Genomic DNA, 23337 nt, shown 5'->3' with positions numbered 1-23337 from the left:
CGACCAAAAGGAATACTATGAGATGACTCAAGCCAGGTTTCAACACTTGGATGACCAAATTGAAGGAGTTCAGGAGCAGCTAGCCGAGCTCTACCACTATAACAAGTGATCCTTTCAAAGTCTTTATCCTTTATGTCTTGTTGAACAATTGGGTTTTCTATTTTTTCTGCACTGGTTTCATTCTGTTTTGGTTTGTAATGGACCTATAAATTGGTTTTAGTTTGAACTGTTATGCATGTGTATGGTGTGCTTCTTTTATTCAATGTTCTACTCTGTTTGATGAACCCAAAGGGGGAGAAGGACAGATGAAAGATTGCTTACATAAGTTGATGATTTGGTTCAAGCTGCAGGGAGGTAGCACAAAACTCATATATTGTTATATTCTGGTTTTATCTCTAAATGTCGTTGTGCAGTTTGCTTGAAAGCTAGTACAGTGCAGTTTTGATCATCAAGTATGCAAAGCAAAGGGGTTTTTGTCTCCATCAAACAGGGGGAGATTGTTGGAGATGGATGAAGCTCATCTCTACCTTGCATTGGTGTGTTTGATGTAGTCTTTAGCTAGTTTGCTTTGAAGGTTGAAATGTGTCTTAGATGATCTTGTACTTTATGTTTGTGTGTATTCAAGGTTTCCTTTTGCTGCATGACCCATCCTAGATGCCAAATCAAGGTAGTAAGATCAAGCACATAATAAGGTTAAATGGTTTTGGAAAAGTTTTTTAAAGTTTTCTTAAGAGGTTTGATTCAGTACAAAAATAAATCTGTTTTCTTGAGAAACAATAGGTTTATTTTTGCTATGTTAAAAAGGCTTTTTGAAATTCTGTTAGGGCACCAAAGGTAAAGCTCAGTCTGTTATTTCAGTTAATTTGAGCTGGCAGTTTTGTTAACATTTAACCTGTTGTTTTAGAATCAATCTGTTGTTCTTATAATTGCTCTGAAACTGTTTTTTGAAAAGTGGTTAGAAACTGTTCTCTATAAAATAAAATGCTTTTCTCACATGAAGATATGTTGAGCAATCACAGTTTTAACGGAGATAAAACATTTCTTGTGTGAGGAAGAGGATTAAAAAGGTTTTGCAAAGGTTTTTCAAAAGAAAAATACATGTGGGCTTGTTCTTGAAGAACCTTGTGCTGGATGAAGGGGTTGGTACTGTCTTGGAGCAAATAGGACAACTGGTTTATGTTTTTGCAACACAATTTCAAGTGTAATCTTTCCCTTATTCATTCTTGTAATAGGTATAAGTGTTAGTCACTCTTGATAGGGTTTCTTGGAGTGCAAGGTGTGCTGGAATAGTGTTTTTCAGCATTGTTTGTTGAAGTTCTCGAAGGGTTCAAGAGCTGTTGTGTATGTTGTAATTGAGTGTATTTGTTTTAGTGAATTCCACCTTGGAGTAAGGTGAACTGGACGTAGCTCTTGATGACTGAACCAGTATAAAAACTCTCTTGTGTTTCTCTTCTCATCCCTGCACTTGTTTCTGTTTTTGCTTAATTCTGTCAAGAACGAAATCTGTTCATTTGAAATCAAATCTGTTAATTCTGGGCTTAATAAAAACCGTTCTTCTTAATCTGGAAAAGTTCTCTAATCATAAACAAAGCTTCTGAATATAAGTTTGTAATTGAATTAAGAACCAACAGGTTTCTTCATAAAAATCATGTAAAATATTCATTGTCTATAAAGCTTTGTGTTGAATAAATTGGATTGTTCTTTTGGCTCAGTGTGTGTTCTTCAAAACTGGTAAAAGTGAACCAATCTGATTTAGCTATCTTTCACTATTTGATCTTAATCCCAATCTGGTGCAGTTCTGTCTGTGTTAGACTGTTTTGTAAGAATCAATCTGTTCATTCTAAAATCAATTTGTTCTTTTACCCCTGATATACTGAAAACAGTTTGTGTTTGCGAAAATTTTATATGTTCAATTCACCCCTCCCCTCTTGAACTTAGACATTAATAGACCCAACACCATCTCCCTAGTAGGAACAATTGGCGCCCACCGTGGGGCCCGAGGGAAACTAGCTGAAGGAAAAAAGTAGATGGTCTCAATCAGAAGCATGGAGAGAATGACCGAAGCTGACCAGACGATGCTGTTGCTGTCTCTCCAGAGAGAGATGGCCGAGATGAGAAGAAAGACCGAGGAAGTTGCTCAAAGAAACGAGCAGAAGCTGCAAGTTCTCCGGAGGGAGAACGAAGAAATGAAAAAGAAGCTGGGAGAGGGAGGACCCTCTGTCATACCGACGAACGTTGTCGGCAAGTCCTACACCTCTCCCCCTGACCCAGATGTGACCGAGGGGACAAGAGGCCGACCCCCTCCCCGAGAGACCGAGATGGGCGACGAGTCATGCCTGATCAGGTCCACCCGGACGACCCTGACGGCCGACCCGAACCGCCGACACCCCTTCACTAACACCATCATCGAAGTCCCACTGCCTGAGAAGTGGAAGGGTTTCAACCGAGACCGATATGACGGGTCGACCGACCCGGACGAGCATATGGACGCCTACACCACCCATATGAGTCTCTACACCTCGGACGACGTCGTGTTGTGCCGAGTGTTTCCCACATCCTTGAAGGGAGCAACCCTTAGTTGGTTTACCAAGCTCTCACCCAACTCCATCGATAGCTTTGCCACGCTCGTAGCAAAGTTTGAAACTCAGTTTGCGACCAGTCGGCCGCACCACCTAACCTCCATCGCCCTGGTAGGCATCCGCCAGGAGAAGGGAGAATTGTTGAGAACCTTTGTGGATAGGTTCAGTAAGGTGGCAATGAGTATCCGGAATCTGAGCCCGGACGTTGCCATGCACCACATGCTGACGACCCTTCGTCTAGGGCCCTTTGCCGACAACCTATGCATGCAGCCGGCCGACAGCTTGGACGAGCTGAGAAAGAGAGCTGCTAAGTACATGCAGCTGGAAGAACTCCGAGAATTCCGCAACCAGGCCCGTGCCGAGGCCGGCGGGGAGAGAAACAAGGAAGAAAAGGACCGCCAGGGGCGGCCGAGTCAAAGAAATGATCGACGTTGGGACAACCGAGACCGGTCAATCCGGTTCTCAAAATACACACCCCTGACGACCGAGAGGGGGAGGATTCTGGACGAGGCCCTCAACGCCGAGTTGATCCCCCCTCCAAGGAAGGTGACCAGCCCAAATAATGCCGACCGGAGAAAGCAGTGTCGGTATCACCAAAAACATCGGACACTCGACCGAGGAGTGTCAGGCCCTTAAGGATAAGATCGAGGAACTTATTCAGGCTGGTCATCTCTGCCGTTTCGTCAGGAATGGCCGAGACCCACCTCGCCGGGCGGATCCACCTAGACGGACGAGGTCACATCAACGCGGCCGAAATGACCAAGATAACAGAGGCGACCGACAAACCGCGAGAGATGACGCCCCCCCCCCCCCCCCCCCCCCCCCCCAAAGGGACGACCCCCCCAAGGAGGCCGATAGGAGAGGTAACCGAGAGGTTATTAACACTATAGCCGGGGGAGGAAGCACGAACAACGCCCGAAAGAAGCACCTTCGGGCGGTACACCAGGTAAACGCGATGGCATTCCGACCGAGGATGCCACCCATCACGTTCACGGACGAGGACTTTAAAGGCGTAGACTACCGCCAGCAGGACGACCCGATGGTGATAGCGGTCGATATAGACCGATTCACCATACGGAAGACCCTTGTGGACCAAGGAAGTTCGGTAGACATCCTCTACTAGAAAACTTTCAAGGCCATGAGGATAGCCGAGGCCGAGATGATGCCATACGACGACCACGTGGTAGGATTCTCGGGCGAGAGGGTGGGTACCAAGGGTTACATCGAGTTGTACACCACCTTCAGAGAGGGAAAGAACATCAGGACCATCAAAATCCGATATCTAGTCATCGACGCCTACACCTCCTACAACATCCTCCTTGGCCGACCATCCATCAACCGACTGATGACCATAGTATTAACCCCTCACCTCGCAATGAAATTCCCTTCAAGGACAGGGGACATTCTCACGGTCCATGTAGACCAGAAGGAAGCACGAGAGTGCTACGCCGAGAGCCTCCGGGTGGAGCCTTTAAGGGCCGACACCTCTCCCCTCAAGGTGAGAAAGTCCTCCCGAAAGGACCGCTCCCCCAGGAAGGCCCGACCGAGGAAGATCGAGCCAACCGTGGCGTTCGTAGACCTCGACCCCCGGGCGACCGAGGACAGGCTAGAAGCGAGAGAGGAGCTGAGGAGAGTTCCCCTCCTCGACGAAGAGCACAACACGGCTGTAGGAACAACCTTGGCAGCGGCCGAGGCCGAGATCATGCATGTCGCGCTGAAAAAGAATATCGACATGTTCGCATGGACGCCGATCGACATGCCGGGGGTGAGCCCGGATGTCATCACCCATCGATTGTCAATATTCAAGGAAGCCCGCCCGATCTCCCAAAAGAAGAGGGACTTGAGCGACGGAAAGCGACTCGCGACAAAGGAAGAGGTCGGCAAGCTCCTGTCGGCCGGGTTCATAAGGAAGGCCCGATACACGACATGGCTGGCCAACGTCGTCATGGTCACCAAACCGAACGGTAACTAGAGGATGTGCGTCGACTACATAAATATCAACAACGCATGTCCGAAGGACACCTACACTCTCCCAAACATTGACCGACTGGTGGACGGGGCGGCCGACCACAAAATTATAAGCTTCCTAGACGCTTACTCTGGCTATAACCAGATAAGCATGCACCCCAGGGACAAGGAGAAAATGGCCTTCATGACGGCCGACGCCAACTATTATTACGAGGTCATGTCGTTCGGCCTCAAGAACGCAAGGGCGACCTACCAGCGCCTCATGGACAAAATCTTCAAAGGCCTAATCGACCGGGCGGTAGAAGTGTACGTGGACGACATATTCGTGAAGTCTGACTCATTCGATCAACATCTAAAGGACCTGGACGAGGTCTTCAGGGCCCTAAGGGGAGTCAACATGAAGCTCAACCCCGAAAAATGTACTTTCGGGGTTGAGGGAGGGAAGTTCCTAGGCTTCATGCTCACCCACCGGGGGATAGAGGTCAACCCCGAAAAATGTCAGGTCATACTCAACATGAGGAGTCCGAACAACGTGAAGGAGGTACAACAGCTCCTAGGGCGGCTGACCGACCTCTCCCGGTTCGTCCCCCGCCTAGCCGAGAGGACGAGGCCGATGGTCTAGTTGCTCCGAAAGGGCAAAAAATTCGCATGGGACGACCGATGCAAGGAAATCTTCAAACAATTCAAGGAATTCCTCACATCCCTGGTCGTCATCCAGAAGCCGAGACCCGACCACCCGATCCTTGTATATCTGGTAGTCTCGGAGGAAGCAGTCAGCGTTGCTCTGGTATAGGAGACCGAGGGCGAGGAGCGACCAGTGTACTTCGTCAGCCGAACCCTCCACTCGACTGAGACTAGGTACCAGATGATAGAGAAGGTGGCTCTCGCCCTAGTCCTCACAGCAAGACGGATGCGCTCCTACTTCCAAAATCACTCCATAATTGTAAGAACCGACTACCCTATTTTTAAAATTTTGTCTAAGCCGGACCTTGCAGGGAGGATGATAGGTTGGTCAGTTGAACTCTCCGAGTTCGACATACGCTACGAACCGAGGGGCGCCATCAAGTCTCAATGCCTGGCCGACTTCTCGGCCGAGCTGACACCACTGCCCACCCTCTCGGGCGGGTGGACGCTCTATGTGGACGGCTCCTCAAATAAAACAACATGTGGAGCGAGAGTCATTCTAGAGGGGTGGGACGACCTCTTCCAGGAGCAAGCCCTCCAATTCGGATTCCGGGCGACCAATAACCAGGCCGAGTACGAGGCCTTGCTCGCTGGGCTGAACCTAGCCTACAACATGGGAACACGCGAAGTTACATGCAGAAGCAACTCCCAGGTGATGGTCGGTCAGGTCAATGGAGAGTTCGAAGTTAAAGAGCCTTTGCTGCAACGGTACTACCACGCGGCCAAAAACAGCATCGCCCGCTTCAGCAAAGCACCCTTGGCACACATACCGAGGGAGGACAACAAAAGGGCTACCAGAGGTCAGTCGTACAAATATGGCTGAGACACCCTAGTGTGACTGAGGCCGAGGCCGAGTGCCTGGCTATAGAAGAGGTCGAGGCCGAAGTCGACAACTGGATGACACCCGTCATCCAGTATCTAACGGATGGCACATGCAAGGCCGACCAAGAAAAGGCGATGAAGCAACAATGCACCTGGTACACCATGATTAACGAAGATTTGTACCGGAGAGGTTACTCGACCCCCCTGCTAAAATGCATCACCAACAAATGGGCCGAGTACATTCTGGCCGAGATCCATGAGGGGATATGCGGAAATCACGCCGGGGCAAGAACGATGGCCGCCAAGGTTCTGAGGGCCGGCTACTATTGGCCGACCATACAGGGCGACTGTGCCGAATACGTGAAGAAATGCGCCAAGTGTCAGGAGTTCGGCCCTCTCCACCACACAAGGTCGTTCGCCATTTGGGGGATGGACATTATCGGTCCCTTCTCCCCGGGAAAGGGGCAGACCAAGTTCCTCTTGGTGGGAGTCGACTACTTCACCAAATGGATCGAGGCCGAACCCCTTGTCTCCATCTCGGCAAAAAAAAAACAAAACTTCGTATGGAGGAGCATTGTCTGCCGGTTCGACGTCCCGCACACAATAATAACTGATAATGGCCGACAGTTCATAGATCGAGGCCTACAATTCTTTTATGACGACTTGGGCATCAAGTCTATCACGGTCTCGGTAGAACACCCACAAACCAATGGGCAGGTCGAGGCCGCCAACAAAGTCATACTCAACGAGCTGAAAAAGCGGCTGGGCAAGGCAAAAGGCCGATGGACTGAGGAGCTGATCGAGGTACTCTGGAAGTACAGGTGCACCCCCCAGACTACCACGCAGGAGACACCCTACAACCTGACATACGGGACCGAGGCCATGATCCCGGTGGAGGTGGCCGAGCCCACCATACGACGGCAGATGTTCGACCTCAACCTAAACGAGGAAAGCCTAGCTGTCAACCTCGACTTGGTAAGTGAGTTTCGTGACAAAAGCAGGATTCGAGAGGCCGCTGCAAAATCTGGGCGGCCAGACGGTACAACACAAAGGTCTGGCCGAGGAGTTTCCAGAAGGGCGACCTCGTCTGGAGAATGCGAAGCGACGCGAGAAAAAATGAAGGGAAATTCTCATCCAACTGGGAGGGGCTTTTCCGAGTTCGAGAAGTCGCACAGGGGGGAGCTTATCATTTAGAATGGCTTTCGGGCAAAATTGTACCAAGGACGTGGAATGCCACGCCGTCAAGTTCTACTACAGCTAAAAGAAATAAAGTCACACACTCTTTCCTCACCCAACCAAGGAGGTTTTAACGAGGCGTTTTCATCAAAATACTGGCAAAGTTCTTCTGCAACCACTCGGCTCGGTCTGGATGAAGCCTTAATCGGCATACCTTGCCGAGACGACCCCCAGGTTTGGTCTGGACGAAGCCTTAACCGGCATACCCTGCCAACACCTCTCTCGGCTTGGTCTAGATGAAGCCCTAACCGGCATACCCTGCTGAGACCGACCCCCAGGTTTGGTCTGGACGAAGCCTTAACCGGCATACTCTGCCAACACCTCTCTCGGCTCGGTCTGGATGAAGCCCTAACCGGCATACCCTGTCGAGACCGACCCCCAGGTTTGGTCTGGACGAAGCCTTAACCGGCACACCCCGCCAACACCTCTCTCGGCTCGGTCTGGATGAAGCCTTAACCAGCATACCCTGCCGAGATCGACCCCCAGGTTTGGTCTGGATGAAGCCTTAACCGGCATACCCTGCCAACACCTCTCTTGGCTTGGTCTGGATGAAGCCCTAACTGGCATACCCTGCCGAGACCGACCCCCAGGTTTGGTCTGGACGAAGCCTTAACTGGCATACCCTGCCAACACCTCTCTCGGCTCGGTCTGGATGAAGCCCTAACCGGCATACCCTGTCGAGACCGATCCCCCAGGTTTGGTATGGACGAAGCCTTAACCGGCACACCCCGCCAACACCTCTCTCGGCTCGGTCTGGATGAAGCCTTAACCGGCATACCCTGCAGAGGCTGACCCCCACGATTAACATCGCAATTAACGGCCAACCGCCCAAATCAACTTGCTCGTTTCAACAATCACAATGGTCGACCGCCCAGATCAACTTGCTCGATTTAACAAATCACAATTAATGACCGACCGCCCAACACAACTTATCTGATTTAACAATCGCAATTAAATGGCCGACCGCCCAATTCAGCTTGTTCGATTTCACAATCTACAATCAATGGCCGACTGCCCAATTCAACTTGTTTGATTTCACAATCTACAATTAATGGCCGACTGCCCATTCTTTACTTGTTCGCTTAAACATCGTAATCAATGGTCGAACGCCCGATTGAACTTGCTCGAATTAACATTCGAAATTAATGGTCGACCGCCAATTGAACTTGCTCGAATTAACATTCACAATTAATGGCCGATCGCCCATGCTTTACTTGTTCGATTAACATCACAGTAAATGTGGCCAACCGCCATATTCAATTAAAGCCCGATTGGTTAACTCGTGAATTTTTACGCGAAGTCATTACGAAAGGAAAGTTGGACGATATATTGAAAGAAACAATGAAGTAGGACAATACATCATAAAGCAAAAAAAGAGGAGGCCACATCCCGGCCTCGGAGGAAACCAAAAGACAAGAAAAGGCCACACCCCGACCAAAGGGAAACCTAATCTTGGATTTTTACGCATTCCCCCTCCTCGGCCTCAGCCTCCCCCTCAAGAACCTCGGCCTCCCCCTCCTCGGTCTCGACCGGTCCACCCTCTTGAGCAGCAAAGGCAGCCGCCTCAGCACTCGGCATCAGCCGACCCTGGTAAACCTCGCAATCAAGGTCAAAGTTACCAGTGGTCGACGGCCCGCCATAAAGCACGTGCGTTTGACGCATGACTCTCTCAAAGCACTGCTTCAGCAGCTCCTCTGCCTCCTCATAGTTCTCGTCGAGCTTAGCCTCGATTTGATCTTTGGCAGTTTGGAGGGCGGCCACCTCAGCAACCGAGGCCGAGAGTTTCTCAGCCCTCTCCTCGGTCAGCTTCTTCAGTGCGGTTATCTCGGCAGCCGCCCTCAACTTCTCGGCCTCCAGCTGACGCCTTGCCTCCGTGGCCTCATTCTGCGCCAACTCCCTCTCGACCGCCTCCTTAGCAATCTTGGTCGTCAAGTCGTTGTTTGCGGCCAAAGACTACTTCAGGTCTTGAGTGGCTTCAGAAAGTTGGTGATCCAAGTGCGACACGGCCTCGACATGGCGGTCTCGCCCCTGAAGACTGTGCTGAACGAAAACTATCGAGCAGCACAAGAGCTCGAAGCCGCTCCTCAAGAGGTCCGAGGGAGAGACATATCGGAAAGACTCCCGGGCTTCCTCCAGGAGCGCCATATGAACCCTTCGTGTGAATTGGTAGCCACTCCCCAAGAGGTCGAAGGGCGTGGGCGAAGCCCAGGCTCCGGCCAAGGACGAGCCCACCGCCCCTTGAACCAAAGCCCTCGGCGAGGGTGGCACCACCTCGGCCACCACCCGACAAGAAGGGGGTGGTGTCGGCATGGACCCCGGCAAGCGCACGGTGGTGGCAACGTTACCACCTTCCCTCGGTCGCTTCTTGGACTTGTGGGAAGACCCGGCCGGTCCCTTGGACTTCTCGGCCCTATCGTGCCTCGGCGGCAGCACCTCTAGGTTGCGACGACCCTTCCGATCGGCTACCTTCTGTTGATGCTTGTCAAGGACGCTAACGGCGCTCGGTCGCTCGTTAACCATGATTTCTGCAAAACAAAGCAAACAAGTTATAAACAAGTTAGGATAAGACCGATCGACAAAGACAGACCAAGACACGTACCCCTCACGGTCGCCCATCACGCAGACTTGGCATACGCACCGATCAGCTCTTGGCACAGAAGCCTCCTCGGGAGGGCGTCAAAAAGGGCAAGGACCCCCAACTCGTCCTCACCCTCCATTGGCCTCGACCACTCCTTAAAGTAACAAGGCAGTCCAATAGAGGGGGAACCTTGACCGACCGACCGAGTCAAAAAAGAAGGAGGTCGCCTCGGGCCGAATCACAACCTTCACAAACCTCTCCTTGAAACGCTTATAGGAGAGGGCGAAGAGGTAAAAAAGGACACTACCAGGCCGGCCGGCCAACGAATGCCAAGCAACCTTTTTGGCAGGGTGAGAGTTATAGTAAGAAAGAAAACAAGAGGGAGTGGGGTGAAGACACATAACGTCGCACAACAAGCGAAAGGCTTGAAGGGACGCCCAGGTATTCGGGTGAACCTGGGTGGGAGCCACGTTGAGTGTCCGAAGGACACCCATCGTAAACTCATCAAAGGGAAGAGAAACGAAAAGGTCAACAAAAAAACAAGTGTACATGTAAAAGAAAGGGGGGTCGGAACCAGGCCGCCCCATGCACACTCTCTCGGTCGCCCCACAGGGCAGGATGCTAAAGTAAGAAGAATACTCTTCCGCCTTTAGAATCGGGTGCTTGAGCAAAAACTTTGTCACAGACTCCTCGGTCCCATAGGCGGAAGAAATATCTAATACCCTAGGATCCACCCACTTAAGATCCTCTAGGGGGACGACCATTGGAGGAGAGCCCGATCGGACAACAGCGTTGGTCGGGGCATCCTCCCTCACAACCTCCACCAGGGGTGGCCGCCACCCCAACCGAAGCAGGGTCGGTGGTGAATGACGAAGAGGAAGAAGATGATTCGGAAGACTCCCTAAAAGAAGGGTGACCGACGGGAGAAGACGGGTCACCCAAGGGAGGGGGGGAAAGACGAGGCTCACAAGACATAACTAACCTCGGTTGATAAGCTAAACTGGGCGAGAGAGGATGGTTGAAAGGTAACTCGGGTCTCGGAGCTAAGGGTGAGAGATCACTCGGCTATCAGTTCGCTCAAACAAATGAGGCACAAGGTTTCGGCACTGTAGAGGACCCCTATTTATAGGGCCCATGGGCCTCAGAATTCGAAACGACGAACCAATCTCAACTGTTAGATCTCTTAGATCCAATGGTCCACAAACCTTCCCGCCCAAAAAACCCCTCATCAATGCACATCACGTCACGACGCCTGAGGTCATGTCATGCCACCTAGTCACGTCACACCTCGGGGAACCAAACGACCACACGCCCACGAAACCGACCGACACCATCATTAAAAACTCATCAGGCACATCTGACATATCCGCCCTCGAGCTTGGGGGACAAGTGTACCAGTATGGGCAAAGCCGAGACCTAGACAACCTGACCGAGACCTGGTCAAACTGACCGAGACCAAGAGAGCCGGCCGAAACCTGAGAGACTTGGCCGAACGATGAGGCCGACGATCCACCTGGCTGAGACCTTAAAAGACCTGACCGAGACGACCGAGACCAGGGAAATCTGGCCGATGGCCGACTCATACCTGAGGATCTGGCCGACGGCCAACCCTGATTATCATTAACGCTCAAACCAAGGTCAGCGAAGTTAATCCATCATTAAGAATTAGGTAATGCAACCCTAAGTGATATCCACCTCAATAAACGGACCCAACAAGGTAGGCCCATTAGAATAATATAAATAACACGCATCCCAAGGAGTAAGGTATGCCATTTATTACTGTTCACCTACCTAAGAGCTGACCACCCTTTTTCTAACTTGAGCGTCGGAGTGCCTTCGCAGGTACCCCCACCATCCGATGTTCACCCGAGACTGAGTACCGAAGGAGAAGCAGGAGGACAAGAGGAATCCCAGCTCATCACCCAGTAACATGACCGACCGAAGGAAGGAGAAAAAGACTTCAATAGTTCTCTAGGTCCCATCTCCCTAGTAGGAACATATATGTATATATAATTGCAAAAGAAAGGTATGGAGATCTAAAAAGAATATACATAATGGTTATAAAAAAGAACATTGGTTAGACAAACAAGTTTCATTGGTTTTGTTGTAGTGACATCTATTTAGTGTTTTAGAAGAATAATATTATCTCAATATCGTTTTAATCAACCATTGTCTCAACCGAACAAGTATTAAAAGTAATTAGATAGCCTTAAAAAAAAGTAATGTTTATAAAAAATAGTATTAGTTATATAAATATATCTAAAACAATATTTTTGGAGTCCTTATTGTACCTGTTTTAGTGTTAAAAACATGAATAAAATCTTAACACTCATTAATTAACCAACATTTCCATATTAAAATAATTTTGATTATTTAAGTGTTCGTAGTATAAAAATGATTAGAATAAAAAATTGATTCAATTTGAAATTTTACTTCATCAATTTCATTGGAGGTAGCTACACTCGACATCCCAAAACAATAATCAATATTGAAAAAAAAAATAACAATTATCTCACATAAAAAAATATCCATTTCAATCACTTTTATAATATATCTATTTGAATGATCTAAAATTTAAACGAAAACTAATTTCATATTACAATATTATATAAAAATATATTTAATTCAAAATAATATAAATATATAAATATTTTAAAATATTAATTAATAAACAAATACTTTCAAATAATAAGTGTGTCTTATAATAGAGATTAATCAATAATAAGTGTATCTTATAAATAGGATTAATCAATAATAGGTGTGGTCTTATAAATATCATTTCAATCTTAAAATAACAAACTATTTAAGAAAAAAAATTATATAAAAATTTAGATAATCTAACCATATTTAATTACCAACTTTTTTATAATTTATATTTAATTTGTTATTATTTTTTAAAAAGTTTTAGGAAATATATTTTAAAGTTTATTCTAAGAAAATAAACACAACACATTTTTTTCTTTTTTTTTAAATGTAAACTTTCAAACTACTTCAACAATTATTTTCCTTTTGAAAATGTGAAAGTATATTAATACCACAAGTAGATATATTAATTCATAAACAATAAAAATATTTTTATTAATAGAAAAAATATTCATTAGATTACGTACAATGTCATTAAATATAATTACTACTTAAATTATTTAATTTTATAAATATATATATATATATATATATATATATATTATAATTATGTTATTTTTTTATATAAAATTGTGAGATATTCTAAGAATGAGATATCATTCTTTACCTACGGTCAAAAAGATGGAAATGTCACATATAACGGTCGGATTTGTGCATCTTATAACCGAGTTTTCATTGTCATAAATGATAATTATAAATAAAATGGTTAATAATCTATCATATTTTATATTTTTACTTTTAATACTATTGTTCACATTTATTACCATTTTTGTCTTCCTACTCACTTACAACAAAGTCTTAAGTAGACCACGTCTTCTTGATTAAGACCAACTAAAAACATTTCAAAAAGATAATATGAATAGATTTTTATTAAAAAAATTTAACAGATTAAATTAAATTAATTTTATCCCATCTTTTGTAAAATTAAAATTTATGGGATATATAAAAAAGAAATGTAGATCTAAAAATCATAAAACGAAGTAACTTTTATGATTAATGATAAAAATCAACTAAGAAAAGGGGAGGAGGGTGACCATGTATTTATATCCCTCCTTCGTGACTGCAACAGAGAATGAAAAAAAAAAAAAACCCTTGCGGCTGTGTGTTGCAAATAGAGGCGTTTCGATCATCCATATAGTCGTCATAACGTAACCGCCGATTCCATCTAGCGTTTCAGCCGTAGCTCTCTCAGGTTCTTCCCTTAATCCCTCTTTAATTTTGCGATATTAATATTTATTCATTTCGATGTGGCTCTATGTTAGGGTTAGGGTTAGGTTTTAATTCCCTTCGGATTCATAGTACGCCTTTATTGATTCGTGTACGATTTTCTTCCTTTGCCCTCATTTTTCGGCATTGATGGGAATTTCGTTTTACCCTGATTACATGTGATGTGACCGCTATCTGCACTTTGTAGGGTTTCGATTTCGAATCTGTAATTTTAATTAGGTTTGGGCCTGAAGGATTTGTGGCGTTTGGTGTGTGTTTTCTGGTAATGGTTAACTATCTAAGTGTAAGATTGAACGGCTTTCTTTCCTTTCCTGGTGCAGAGAAACAACTTTTCTCAGATGTATGCACAATACAGTTTTCTTGCTTTAAATTCTTGATGATGCTTAGGAAAAAAATGATAATCAAGCTCAAATTTTAACTAGTACTTTTGATTGTGAGAAATAAATTTCTAGCTGTGGTGGATCTTGGGAACTGGGAAGTGGAATTCCAGGGAGATGTTTTACCTCTGGAGCTGATGGATTTGGAATAATATTTTGTTTGGAATTACCAACCAAGGACAGTAAATTTGGATATATTCTATGTTACTTGCACTAGAACTGTCTGGCTTAAGTAGAGAACAAGTCTTAGTTCTGCTGATTGCACCTGTGGTAACTTGTGACATCCGAAGACCAACTAAAAATATATATAGTTTGCTGTGTGACATCCGAATTTAATTATGAAATAGAGCCACCCATACTCTGGACCAACTGATTCACCATTCATCGTGCCAAATCTGAAGATGCCCAAATTTACAATATAGGATGCCATTGTATGATACTTTGGCTTTTGTGAACTTTAATTCTTGAGAAATAATGTGTCATGTACTCTATGATAAGCTTATTGGTAATAATCAAATTATTTCTAACTTCCTCTTTATTGGATCCCCATCACAATTTAATGTATGGTACATGGACCAAAAAGGGAAAATCTCCCATAGTTGCAATGGTTTATCAGCAGTGTAACTGAATATTCTATAGCCACACCATCTGTTTGAATTGTTGGCTTTTGAAATCCATGTCGGACTCGGAACCATTCACGTACATCTTAAGTTATTGTGATAGTTGATTCATGATATAGTATCAGAGCCTCTATGACCATGACCATCCCTTCTAAATAAAATTTGTATCTTTGCACAACCTGGATGGGCTTTGGAGCATTGTCCATATTCAAGATGAAAGGGCTCTAGCGTTAGGGGGCATATTAGACATATAAAATATTCACACGCTTTTATCCAACACCTCGAGTCTTTAGGAATGCTAGTTCATAACAACCTGGACCTTCTAGAGAAGGATATTTTTCACTTTAAATATGGAGATGCAAATAATCTGTAGATGTAATGTTGGATGAAGTTAACCTGGTCCCATATAATGCCTAATCAACACAAGGATGGTTCTTCTTTTAGGGAGGGAAGTATGCTGAAGAACTTGTTTTCATTTTAAAGGCACACGTATTTTTACGTTAACAAGATGTAGCTGTCTATAAATAACCATATGTGTCTCCTTTCTTTTCTAAGTGGTCATTTTCTTTATTTTGTTCCTCAATTGCCTTTACAGGATAATAGTATTTCACCATTCACCAAACCAAAACTAGGCCTCCAGATGCTTTTCTGTCTGAATCAATATTTTACCTTATCCCTCTACTCTATTGGGTTAGCTTTGCCGAAAGATGAAGTGATATGCTTCTGTTGTTTTTCCAAAGGTAGAGTGATCTTATGTTGGGAATATATTATTTGTGAGAAGCACGTGAATATTATGAAGAATGGTGTCCAAGGGCTTGCTATCAAATTTTTTGGTGCTGAGTGCAGTGGTATTTGATTGATGTGAATGTGAGATGGATTGCATGTTGAAAATTTCATGTTCTATACTGTTGGAATTTGCGGTTTTTATATTTTGAAGGGGAGGTAGGGGGTTTGGCTTCGCTAGTTGGCTTAAGGATGATATTGGATGTTGGTTGTGATGTGGACAGGAAGGAGGCGGTGGCTGGTGTTGTTGGTTGTGGTGGAGGTGGTTTCGCTGATCAGTTGTTGTTGTGGGTAGGAAAGAAAAAAGGTGAAAATGAGTTCAGACAGCCGCAGCAGGAGCAGGAGCAGAAGCAGGAGCCCAATGGACCGTAAGATCCGATCTGATCGATTTTCCTACCGTGATGCACCTTACAGGAGGGATTCACGTCGGGGTTTCAGGTTTTCTTTTTGGAATTTAACTATGTATTTGCTGTATTGCTTTTCTACTTAAATGTATTGGTAGGGGCAGTTGAAGAAGATTGGAGTATGCTTTTGGTAGAAGAGGCTTTGAATCTTTATTTTTCTGTTTGTAAAACCCTAAGTATGTCCCATTTATTTTCTGTTATTGCGGCATGCATTCTTCTTGTTCTGGCTGCTGCTTTGATTAGTTGGGAACTTAAGTAATACACTTTTTACTCTCAAGCAGAAGGGTTATATTTACACAGCCATTTGACATTTGGAACACGAACATGCATTTCTCACTGTGGCAACACTAATTTGATTTTTTTTGTCAGCCGAGACAATCTGTGCAAGAACTGCAAGAGGCCTGGTCATTATGCAAGGGAATGCCCTAATGTCGCAATTTGCCACAACTGTGGCCTCCCTGGGTATGGCATTCATTCAATGTTTCTTTGAAGTTGTGTTTATTTAGATTTCAATTAACATGATTATGCTTTAACACTTCTTTTGCTGATATTTTTTGCAGTGAAATTTGTTTACCTGTCAGTAATCTTTTTCTTCTTGCTCATAATTTGACTGTGGTTAACTTTCAGGAATATGCCTATTATCATTCACCTTTTTTATTTTATTTTATTTCTATGTTAGGTCAATGTGGTTACCCTTTTGTTCTTAAAATTAAATTTGTCCTTCTTTCTACATTTATCATCTTTCCATGGATGGCACTGAGCTTCATTTCAAGATTTTTTTTTTTTTGCTGTATATTATTGAAGCATTACAACTTCAGTATCTTTATGTTGTCTGAATTTTTGTAAAAGAAGATTTGATTTGCCTTAATTCACCTCTTAGGTTCCATCCCACAGTGGCATCTTTAAATTCAAGGTGTTTATCTGTAAACTATTGTATTGTATTACTTCGGTCTAAATTTGTATTGCAACCATGCGCCATGTTCTTTGTGTTTCCCGTGGATGAAAGTTGTTTTGCTTGCTGAATGCGATGGCAGTATGTGTATGAGCGCCTTAGTGTTGCCATAGTGACTTGTTTATCATTCTAACGGTGCCTCTGCCACTCCGGGACAGAGGCAGATACTCTTTGCTTTTACCTGCTCTTTGATATGTTTAAGTTTGAAACTTGTGTTGTTTGACTTTACAATTTTCATATGGTTTGTATGCTTTTGTTTATCCATTTCTCAAATTTTGTGATTTCAAACTCTCAATTATATCGTATCTGCTGACTGGGGTTTACTTTTATGATTTTAAATGTTTTATCAGGCACATTGCTTCTGAATGTACCACAAAGTCACTCTGCTGGAACTGTAAAGAACCTGGCCACATGGCCAGTAATTGTCCAAATGAGGGCATTTGCCATACCTGTGGCAAAGCTGGACACCGTGCTAGGGAATGCACCGCTCCTCCAATGCCTCCAGGAGACTTGAGGTTGTGCAACAACTGTTATAAGCAGGGCCACATTGCAGCTGAATGTACGAATGATAAGGCATGCAACAACTGTAGGAAGACAGGCCACTTGGCACGTGATTGTCCTAATGATCCTATTTGTAACTTGTGCAATGTTTCCGGGCATGTGGCTAGACAGTGTCCAAAAGCCAATGTTCTTGGAGATCGCAGTGGTGGTGGTGGCGGAGGAGGAGGTGGTGGTGGAGCTCGTGGTGGTGGTGGTGGTGGTTACCGAGATGTGATTTGCAGGAACTGCCAGCAATTAGGTCACATGAGTAGGGATTGCATGGGCCCCTTGATGATTTGTCACAATTGTGGAGGTCGCGGCCACCTGGCATACGAATGCCCTTCAGGTCGGTTTATGGATCGCTACCCCAGGAGGTATTGATGGATCGAAATTTTCTGCGTTCAGTTGTATGGATGTTTTTTCTATGATTTTCTCGCCAAGGACAGATTGATGAGTCTTGGTAGTGTATGTGTTTGGTTTTTTACTATTTTTTAACTTGCTAGAGAGACGTGACAATGATGCCAATTTATCGGCCATTTAGAGTTTATGATATTGTGCCTGTGCTAGGAATAAAAGTTGCTATAAGACGTGATATTGTATGCATTCAGAGTTACGTGATGACGTTATCTTTAATTGTTCTAGTACATTACAAGTATTTAATGGGTTTATATTTACATATTGTCATTAGATTTATATATTCTTCTAAAATTTGTCTAAGCATTGTGTACTGCGACAATGTTTGGACTAGTTAATGTAATATAACAAGTTTCACTCTTACCTTATTTTAAACAAGATCAAATGAAATAATTACTTTTACTTCTCAATTTGATGTACGTGATGAAATTATTTTTATTCCATCATAAAATGTCTAAATAATGAAATAACTTATTTATTTCCTTTAGTCATTTTGTTTTGATACTATATCTTTGTAGATTGGACGAGGCCTTAGTAAATTGGGTAATGTTCTGATTTTGGACTTGGTGGTGATAAGTGTTCTGATTTTGAATTGTCCTTGTGATTTATCCATTAGATTTTATAACTGTAAATTATTCGATAAATTGCTAAAGCGGTTTTGACATCAAAGTAAGAATGCGTCACTTACCTATAAAACACCTAAAAGTTCTGGTGCAAGAAATTAGAAATTAAATAAAACGGCTTAACATATACACTGAACTACTTTAAGGCAATTGCTTCTTGTACAGTGTTTTTGAACCTGCTGTTCACAAAAATGCTCTTTTTTTTAAATAAAAAAAATCACAGTTCAAATTTTAGAATACATTTATGGATCTGTATATTTAGAATAATTTTTTCGATTCTCGAGTTTTTTTTCGTTGGTTACATGTGATTGCTTTTGATACATTTTCTCATTAGGTTTTGTTTTTTAATTAATTGATGTATATCGAAAAAAGCCGTGTTAAAAGAAAATTGATTTTATTTTAAAAAAATTGTTAGAAAAGATAAGAAAATCTTGATGTTCTTCTTTTTTATTTTCATTGACACTAAGCGATACGTGTCGTTATTTGAAAAAAAAAAGGAAATATATCATATATCTCAAAAGCGCGGTCGATGAAATCATAAAAGCGAGCATTTCCAAGTTCCGCAAAACAGAAACAGTGATGGACGAATCCGGTGGGGTAGAGAAGGTAGGTAGAGCTGTCCAAGAGTTGGTGTTGAAAGCTGATAATGTGCCAAAAAATTACATGTACGACGAAGGCGGTTGTGGATTTGGAGATGCTCTTATGCCATCAGAGGATGATGGTATTCCTGTGCTCGATCTCCTTCGCCTCTCTTCTTCCTCTTCAGCTCAACAAGAGCTTCCTAAACTCCACCGCGCACTCCATTCATGGGGCTGCTTTCAGGTATCCCTTTCTATATCATCTAAACACAATCTCTGTTCATAACTTTATAAATCCAATCCCAGTCACCTTAGAAGGAATCCAATATAGTCCCAAATCAATATAGTCCGAGATCAATATAGAAGTTCCAGATCGATCGAATCGATTGAGTTGAGGTTACTAAGAATAATTTATATACTGTTTTCTTTTCTAATCCACCTAATTTACGAGAATTTTTTTTTTCAAAATAAAACTCTTCTTTTAAGAACAAAACTATTACGGAACATGTATCTCTTTTTACCAGAAATAAATTGTTGCCCGAAATAAAATGGTGCTAAAAATAATTTATATACGGTTCCTTTTTTAATCCACCTAATTTACAAGAATTTAATAAAATCTTGTTGTTTTAAGAATAAAACTATTACGAAACACTTACGATTCATTTTTTAATCCACCTAATTTACAAGAATTTAATAAAATGTTGTTACTTTAAGAACAAAAAATTGGTGATAAAATGTGGTTCTTTTTAAGAACAAAATTATTACAAACAAAACTATTACGGAACATTCCGATGGAGCCGCCGGAGGTGTCCGGTGGAGCCCGCCACGGGAAGTGTAATGTTCCTACCCAAAATAAATCGGAAAGGACAACTCGTGAGGAGTGTTTTCAAAAAAAACTTTCAACTGAATTGTAGCTAATCTATAATTTATAATTGATTTATAGTGTGATTTATTTATGTATTTTTAATATAATATTAATGAAGGAATTATTGTTTGAATGAATTGTCTTAAATATAATATTAATCAAATTATTATTATTTGAGTGACCTTGTCTTAAATATAATATAAATATAATATTAAATAAATATACGGAAATTGGTAGGATGTAGTTGTTTGAATGAGTTAATAATTTATAATTGATTTATAGTGTGATTTATTTATGTATTTTTAATATAATATTAATCAAGGAATTATTGTTTGAATGAACTTGTCCTAAATATAATATGGCAATTGCTTCTTGCACTATATCACTCTGCACCCCATTTCGTGGAATGACAAAAATTTCTTAAAAAAATGAGGTGCATATAAAAATACTTTTCGGACTTCATGTTCTGGATTTTTTTCTGGAACGAATTTTTTTATTATGAATTTTTTTTATTTTTCATTTTTTTTTTCGAATTTTATTTTTGGAACACAATAATCTTTCTTCTGGATTTTTTTTGGAATGTATTATTTTCAATTTCTTATTTTTTTCTGGAATAGAATTTTGATTTTTGTTTCTATATTTTTATTTCTGAAACTCAATAACCTCGACCAGATTTACTTTTTCAAAATATATTATTTTCAATTTTAGATTTTTATTTCCAGAATAAAGGGTATTTTTGAAAATTAAAAAATATGTTGGATAAAAATATGTTAGGTCCAGGTTAAAAATATTGGATATGATTGGATGTAGGAAGCATTTGCCATATAATATTAATCAAATAATTATTATTTGATGACCTTGTCTTAAATATAATATAAATAAAATATTAAATAAATAATTATTGTTTAAATATACAGAAATTGGAAGTATGTAGTTGTTTGAATGTACGAAAATTGAGAATATGTATTATAAATAATTAAATATGTAGTATAAATAATTAAACTTAGATGCCCATTTGTTTTAACGATTAATTGAATGGTGTTGATTAAAAGCTACAAAACTACAAGAAAGGTTCATTTTATGTTAAAATGTATTAGGGAGTAAACTTAGAATTCAGTTATTTCAGGTTATTGCTAAATTTAGTTGAGTTGCTTTCTTCACGAGTTTGTAAAATCACACTGAAGTTAGTGATGGCATTATTTTCTGTTATTCTCAATTATTTTGCGGGATTCAGGCAATAAACCATGGAATGGAAAGCTCGTTTCTGGACAAGGTGAGAGAAGTTTCAAAGCAGTTCTTTCAACTTCCAACTGAAGAAAAGAAAAAATGTGCAAGGGAACCAAACGACATCGAGGGATATGGCAATGATACAATATATTCAGAAAAGCAAAGGCTTGATTGGACTGACAGAGTATTCCTAAAGGTGCATCCTGAAGATCAGAGGCAGTTCAAATTTTGGCCTCAAAGCCCTAATGATTTCAGGTATACACGTTCTTATTTTCCTCACCATTATTACAAGAAAATCATGGAATACAAATCAATTTTTAAATCAATTTTTAGAGACAAAAAATAATTAGTCTTTATAGTGACTACATTAGAGACCGTTTTGAAGACTAAAAAATTTTTGATTTCTAAATTAATTTCTATTATTATTAAATGATTTATAAATTGATGTCTAATTAGCAATCAAAGTTTTTGCTACTAATTATTTATATTCTAAAATTTGATAGCAAAAACTTGATTGTTAATTAGACACAAAATTTTGAGTTCCTAAAATGATCTCTAATTTAGTTATTATAATAACTAATTATTTTTTTTATTTAAAAATCTTTCTATTTCATGATTTTCTTGAATTTCTTGTAATTTCTTGTAATGCATGAAATGTTCTTTTAATATCCAATACTGTATTGGCTCCAAAAAAAAACTAAAATACATATACATGTTTAGGATAAATTTCTTCTTAAATACCTATACTAAAAAAAATAAATGGTTTTAACTTATGATAATTCATTCTTTTATTTTATTTTCATATAACTAAATACTAAGTTATCTAATTAAATTAGACTTATATATAGCATTATTGTTTTTGGAAAAGGAATAAGAAATTTCATCCATTTCTTTTGTACTAGTGACACAAGCATACTCTCCTATTAATCACACTGGGAATCTCAATGCAGGAGTACTGTCCTACAATATACCGAAAGCCTAAGGCTGCTAAGTGAAGTAATCCTTAAGGCCATGGCTAAGTCACTGAACTTGGAAGAAAATTGCTTCCTGAATGAAAGTGGAGAGAGATCTAATATGTTTCTGAGGTTCTGCTATTACCCTCCATGTCAAATGCCTGATCATGTTCTCGGCTTCAAGCCACATGCAGATGGATCCACCATTACTTTTCTGTTGCAAGATAAACAAGTGGAAGGCCTCCAAGTCCTCAAAGATGATCAGTGGTTTAAAGTTCCAATCATCCCTGATGCTCTCTTTATCAATGTTGGTGATCAAATAGAGGTAATAACAATAACTGAAGTTTCTTATTCTAGTTAGACTTTTGTGACTATCATTCTTTAATTGATGAATATTCATATTATAACTGCATCATTCATGAATGAAATTTCATCATTTGATTCATGCAAAGAGCAAACCTGTGAATAGAGTTGATTGATACAACAGAAAAGCTTGTTTTGAATGTGATTAATAACAGATAATGAGCAATGGAATTTTCCGGAGCCCAGTGCACAGAGTAGTGGTAAATAAAGAGAAGGAAAGGTTAACAGCAGCAATGTTCTGCACCCCGGATCCAGAAAAAGTGATTAAACCGTTGGATATGCTAGTGGACGAGACAAGGCCATTGTTATACAGACCCGTCAAAAATTATGTTGAGATCTTTTTCCAATATTACCAGCAAGGGAAGAGACCAATGGAAGCTTCAAAGATTTAAGTTTTGATTAAGCCCAGTGCTTCTCTTGATTTAGTCAGATAAAAGAGAATAAAGATGCAGCCAAATTCCAAGTTATGATCTCTTAGTATAAATTGCATGTTTAGTTGTTAGATAATTACTACATGTATCCTTCTCGAAATAATTGCAGTTCCCTGCAACTTCTTGTGAATATGTTGTTTTGATGTTTATGCATTTTATATATAATATTGTTTTTGTAATTACTACTATTTTTGTATCGACAATCTTATTTTTAGTTTATTTTTTATTATATAATTTTATTTCTTAGAGATTTTACATTGACCCTTAAAACCGATCTCCAACACATTTTTCAAAGATTTTACAAAGATTTTACAGTTCGTACGTAAGACAACATATTATTGACAGTTCGTACGTGAGACAACATATTATGGATGATTCGATAACAGTCTGTTATAATTCGATAACAGTCCGATAAAAGGTGGACTTTAAACTTAATTCAACTTCATAAAATTGGCTCGAGTTTCGCACTC

The 23337-nt window shown here is 41.5% G+C and overlaps 2 protein-coding genes across 3 annotated transcripts; both read left to right on the top strand.

The window, feature by feature from the left end:
- Window positions 1-13599: 13599 nt before the first annotated feature.
- Window positions 13600-18046, top strand: LOC137820104 (zinc knuckle (CCHC-type) family protein). 2 transcript variants are annotated; one of them, XM_068623924.2, is made up of 4 exons: window positions 13600-13702; window positions 15742-15955; window positions 16291-16383; window positions 17224-18046. In XM_068623924.2, exons 2-4 carry the CDS (start codon window positions 15831-15833, stop codon window positions 17792-17794), a joined length of 789 nt encoding a protein of 262 aa, XP_068480025.1. In that variant the 5' UTR covers window positions 13600-13702; window positions 15742-15830; the 3' UTR covers window positions 17795-18046. The 2 variants fall into 2 exon arrangements, with proteins under 2 accessions (XP_068480025.1, XP_068480027.1); XM_068623926.2 differs by having other exon boundaries at window positions 15330-15955.
- Window positions 18047-18911: 865 nt separating this feature from the next.
- On the top strand, window positions 18912-23131 carry LOC137822069 (protein LATERAL BRANCHING OXIDOREDUCTASE 1). The gene is made up of 4 exons (XM_068626973.2): window positions 18912-19272; window positions 21128-21375; window positions 22071-22398; window positions 22592-23131. The coding sequence occupies exons 1-4, from the start codon at window positions 19030-19032 to the stop codon at window positions 22826-22828; spliced, it is 1056 nt and encodes a 351-aa protein (XP_068483074.1). The 5' UTR covers window positions 18912-19029; the 3' UTR covers window positions 22829-23131.
- The last annotated feature ends 206 nt before the right edge of the window (window positions 23132-23337 follow it).

This window comes from Phaseolus vulgaris, chromosome 9 (assembly GCF_051622355.1).
Source record: "Phaseolus vulgaris cultivar YP4 chromosome 9, ASM5162235v1, whole genome shotgun sequence".
Classification (NCBI taxonomy): Eukaryota; Viridiplantae; Streptophyta; class Magnoliopsida; order Fabales; family Fabaceae; genus Phaseolus; species Phaseolus vulgaris.
Note: the sequence above shows the minus strand (reverse complement) of the source record. Positions and strands in the feature narration are given on the sequence as shown.